The sequence below is a fragment of the Morone saxatilis genome, unplaced genomic scaffold (assembly GCF_004916995.1).
Source record: "Morone saxatilis isolate NCDOM2014 unplaced genomic scaffold, NCSU_SB_2.0 Contig24, whole genome shotgun sequence".
Classification (NCBI taxonomy): Eukaryota; Metazoa; Chordata; class Actinopteri; family Moronidae; genus Morone; species Morone saxatilis.
In genome coordinates this window covers 15,784,132-15,789,049 of record NW_023339807.1, presented here as the reverse complement: position 1 = coordinate 15,789,049, position 4,918 = coordinate 15,784,132, and the positions used below count along the sequence as shown (strand labels likewise).

At 41.7% G+C, this 4,918-nt stretch overlaps 1 protein-coding gene across 1 annotated transcript in view; it reads right to left on the bottom strand.

The window, feature by feature from the left end:
* Positions 1-1,653: 1,653 nt before the first annotated feature.
* tars2 (threonyl-tRNA synthetase 2, mitochondrial) overlaps positions 1,654-4,918 on the bottom strand; it is a 10,250-nt gene continuing 6,985 nt past the window's right edge. Inside the window, exons 13-18 of the mRNA XM_035671708.1 lie at positions 4,807-4,884; positions 3,694-3,794; positions 2,496-2,597; positions 2,341-2,413; positions 2,078-2,192; positions 1,654-1,928 (exon numbers count right to left, since the gene is read on the bottom strand). Coding sequence (XP_035527601.1) covers positions 1,786-1,928; positions 2,078-2,192; positions 2,341-2,413; positions 2,496-2,597; positions 3,694-3,794; positions 4,807-4,884 — 612 coding nt within the window. The 3' untranslated portion in view covers positions 1,654-1,785. The remainder of the gene's footprint in view (positions 1,929-2,077; positions 2,193-2,340; positions 2,414-2,495; positions 2,598-3,693; positions 3,795-4,806; positions 4,885-4,918) is intronic.

Here is a 4,918-nt window from a genome sequence, read left to right as displayed (position 1 = left end):
ACACACACCCCTACACACACACACCTACACACACACACCTCCACACACACACCTCCACACACACACCTCTGTGGGATTTAAGCAACATGTGCCAGAGAAGGCAGGCAACCGGAGGCACACAGTAAAAGGAGTTTGAGCATTTATGTTGAAGCGTGTGTGAGAAGCATAAATAAAAGGACAGTGAGCAGACTGTCGTGTTGGAGGAACTCAGACTTGCTACAAACTACTGGATGGATTGCCATGAAAATTTGTACAAACATTCGTGTTCCCCAGAGGATGAATTTTACTTACTTTTTCTGATCCCCTGACATTTTTCTCTGGCACCAACAGCAGGATGACATTTTTTGTTTAATGTGAAACATCTTAAATACTGCTGCATGGATTACAATTATATTTGTAACAGACATTTAAAGCCCCCTCAGGAGGTATTGTAACAACTGTGGTCTCCTGATTTTTCATCTAGGGCCATCATCAGGTCAACATTTTAAATCGTCCAATACTTTGGTTTACGACCTGCAAAACTAATGACATTCCCATCAGCCTCAGCTGCACTTTGTGTTCTGTGCTAATTAGCAAGTATGAGCTTGCTAACATGCTAAACTAACATGGTTAAAATGGTAATCAGCTTGTTGATGGTGTTATAGCTATCAGCAATGCTGTGCCTAAGTACAGTCTCACAGACCCACAGACCCACCAGCATGACTGTAAACAGAAGAAACACAATGACATTAACAAGAATATCTGATGGATAACTGAAAACTATGGGCATATAGCCAAAAATATCTGCATGCCCAAATAACCTAATGTTTTTGTTTTTATTGTTTGGGTGAACTGAGACTTCGACATTATAGTGTTGAGCCTCAGGTCTTCTGTAGTTCCCCCACTTAGCATTACTGGCAGCTACAGCCCGTCTCTAAGAGGGTTTACTGGCATTTCCTCTATTAACAAGCTCCATTCTTCAGTGTTCATATCCGCAATTACATCTGTGAGTCTGACTTTTAGTTAAATCGGAACTTTTGTTTCAAGCCGAGGTGACCTGTGCCTGGCTTACAGCAGAGGCCTCATCTTGAACCTGCCTTACCTTTCCCCTCTGGCCCACTAAACGATCTCCGGAAGAACTAAAACACACAATCCACTCCACCTGTTTCGCAACCGGCTTTGTTGAAGCTGGCTGCTTTTGTCCAGTCGAGTTTATTCTCTCAGAGCTGACACCTCCCTCGCCCTGTGTGTCATTGTTGTGACTGATGTCTTTTCCATCCTGCTGCCCTCTCTCAATTAAAAAAGGAAAAACTTCCAATCCCTTTGGCCTTTACCTTGACTTGGCTGTTTCCACTAAACACACATGAAAACACACAGCCCTGACACTGCTGCTCCCTCTCCTATTTTAGTCAAATCCCCCTCTGTATCCTCCCTTTCTTCCAGTCTTTTAAAGGTATGCCTGGTTTTCTTTTCTGATATCATGACACAGACTTGCATAAGCAGAAGGTTAGCATATTTAACGAGTTTTAGCAAACAAATTGCAACTGTAGCTGAGTAATGCTGATATTAGACAGATAGTGATCTTAAAATAGCCTTAAATCTCGTCTCTGGACTTTTTAGGAGTTATTTATCAGCAAATGCCATTAATAGACACATTAAAAAAGGAGAAACATGGACAATCTTTTATATAGTTTTATTACAAATATTATCAGTCACCTCTTCAGACAAGGCCAAAGTATAACAGCTTGAACATGTAGAAACAGACATTTATTACATCAGTGACTCATTATTTCCAGGAATTTTTTATCAAAACTCGTCTTGGTTGCTCCTGGTGTCTCGTAGCTGTGTGAGGGATGTCAGCACCTCTTCTGTCGGCCTCCTACCCAGCTGTTTACCCCCTCTGCTCCTCACATTTACTGTTCCACTCTCACTCTCCTTATCCCCCACCACTGCACAAACACACAATAATAAAATGTTAGTCATAATCAAGTATGTTGACGTCAATAGCAATGAACAGGGAGTTTCAGTTACTGTCATAAACGTAACAGACTTTAGTGCAATAAGTATCCACAGTTTTCATCCTCTTATTCATCTTTACCAAATATGTAGTTGTACTGGGCCAGCTGAGCAGAGCGAATCTTCTTATTTAAGGTTGCTCCCTGATCGTCGTTCAAATCAACCATGAAGCCAGCTTCATGGAACTGCTGGACCACCTTAACAGAGGAGAGGCACTTCTCTTAAGATTGTATCTTTACTGAGATTCTCACATCGACGAGCAAATTACTACTGACGGAAAGAAGAAAAAAATCTGAAAGAAAGTACACTTGATGTACCACAAGGAAATCTTCATCATAGACTGACCTGTTTGCCGTATGACTCACTGTTGCCCCCCACAGGAATTACCATGACTTGCATTGGGGACAACCACAGTGGCCTGGTTGAAGTAAAAAGAGAGGTGATGAGTTTGGGTACTGCTACAGTATCATAGCAGCCTAATAAAATAAACGTCTTCTCACCATTTCCCTCCAAAGTTTTCAGCCAGTATAGCGATCATTCTCTCCAGGGATCCCAGCACTGCTCTGTGGATCATCACCGGCCTGTGCAACTGTCCATCTCGACTGAGAGACAGGTAGATTCAGATAAAAAGGGTTATCAATGGAGTGAGGGCTGGAAGATAAAACGCTGTATAATGTGAGTTGGTATAAATATGACATATATTGTGGCACCGCGGCGTGCTAGAACTGGAGCGAGGCGAGAAGGTGATTTAACTAGGCTCAGCAGCGTCAATGGAGATGGTGAATGACAGAGGCAAAGACCTGAGAAGACACTGACGGCGGAAACTAAGAAGAGTAAAAGAGTAACCGAGCAAGAGGCCACCGGAGGAGAGTAAATGCTGGACTGGCTTTTTAGTCGTTGGCGAGAGCCTCCTGAAATAAAAAGCTGCAGACAGACACTGGGCTTCTTGCTGTTGGACAAGTAATATTAGCTGGTTTGTAATGTCTTGTGTTATTGCACCTGCTTGATGTTTGGCTGCGTTAGCAAAAGGTGTCGATTAGAAAACTTTTCTTCATGTAAAGTAATCATAACAAATGCATGTGTCCATATTTACGACAGTAGTATTGCATTCTGGGGGTGCCAAATCACAATAAATACCAAATCTTAGTGTTGCCTTAATATGATGCAATGTTGCAAATCAGTGGGCAAGACAGTTATTTTTCATTTTTGTATCACTGTGATAAAGTACTTTGATCTGTAAAAGTATTTGCTGGATGAGCCAAAAAAGGACATTCCCATATTTCATGCAGAAACGGTTTCTTAATCCCTTTCCAAATGTTATGTATCATGATAAATATCAACGTTAGATATTTATAGATAGTTAGATAAAAGAGTTTTAAGTAATCAAAAACACTTTGATATGAGGAGACCACGAGGAAAGTAGGGCAGACTAATAAGAGGCAAAAACTGGGCGCGTGCTTACCTGAACTAATAGATTCAATAAGAAACTAATGTTTCATGATCAAATTGGGTCCCAATGACATTAGGACTTCTGCCATCTTAACTTGAGCAATTACCAGACATCATACACAGCAAGCACAGGGGGTTTATCAAACAGACAAGACTATACTACAAAAGTGCCAACGTGCAGACTTAAATCACTACAGATGTAGGAATGCTTCAAAGTTTGAGAGCCAAATGCAGAAAGGTCTGACTCACCCAACATACTGAAGGTCAAATCTGATTGGCAGCTGGAAATCCAACTGTATTGTGGCACACTGGTGCTGTCTGCCAATGGCATCTTTGATCTGGATGTCAATCTATGATGAAACGTGTAAGAGTGTGTTAGTATGACTCAGTTCAGAGCTCTGACACCGCAGACGCTGCTGGGGAAGGTCTGCATTTTTGTGGACAGGAATAGTTACAAAATGGGTTTTCCGAAAGTAGCTGATCTAACTAACTGTGGCAAACACACCCTAGCTAGATGGCTCAGAGAAATGTTTGTTTGTTTCATGGAGCGTGTTGGTGTGTATCAACCCCGCCCTGACTTGACCTACCTCCTCTCTCTGTGCCTCCACATGAGCTCCATCTGGTAACGTCTCCCTGAAGCTGACTTCCTCTTGATGTTTACTGACTTCTTGCACGAGTTAAAGTGAAAATGAAATCGCCTCTAAGAAAACCGATATCATTCTGAAGTTAAGCCACCTTCTACTTTCATGAAACACAAGTAGCTAAACATTTTCTATAAACAGCCATCACATTTCTGTTTTTATTGGTGTTCCAGTACAGTGTGAAGTGTCAATTCAGGTTTATCTCTGCAGAGCCAGAAAAGGAAAACAAAGACGTCTGTGTCACTCTCTAATCTGTGACATGATACCTTCATGTCTGTCCATTAAACATGAAGCTACAGTAACTGTTTTTATACTTACGTACAGATTAAACAAACTAGATAATAATATAATGTGTAATTCAATAATCTTTTTAACTACTGGTAGGCCGATTGTTTAATCTATGGACAAAGGCTAGCTGTTTCCCCCTGTTCCCAGTCTCTTTGTGCTAAGCTTAGCTAACAGGCTGCAGGCCATAGCTTAGTATTTACCATACAAGCATGAGAGTGGTATCGATCTTCTTATCCAACTCTCTGCCACAAAGCGAATAAGTGTATTTCCCAAACTGCTGATCTATTGTGGCAGTAAGTGGCTTTTAGTGAAGTGAATAAAGTGAGTGGAGGACCCAACATGTTTTGACTGCTGTTAACAGATACGATAACCAATATTTACATTTGGGTGTGGAAATCTGCTTCCTTTACTGCATGTTGCCCTTCCCACTGACCTTTGGGCCGTAGAAAGCTCCGTCTCCGGGGTTCAACTCCCAACGTTCACCAAACTGCTGCAGACTTCTCTCCAACTGCTGCTCACACACACACACACACAGCATATATTAC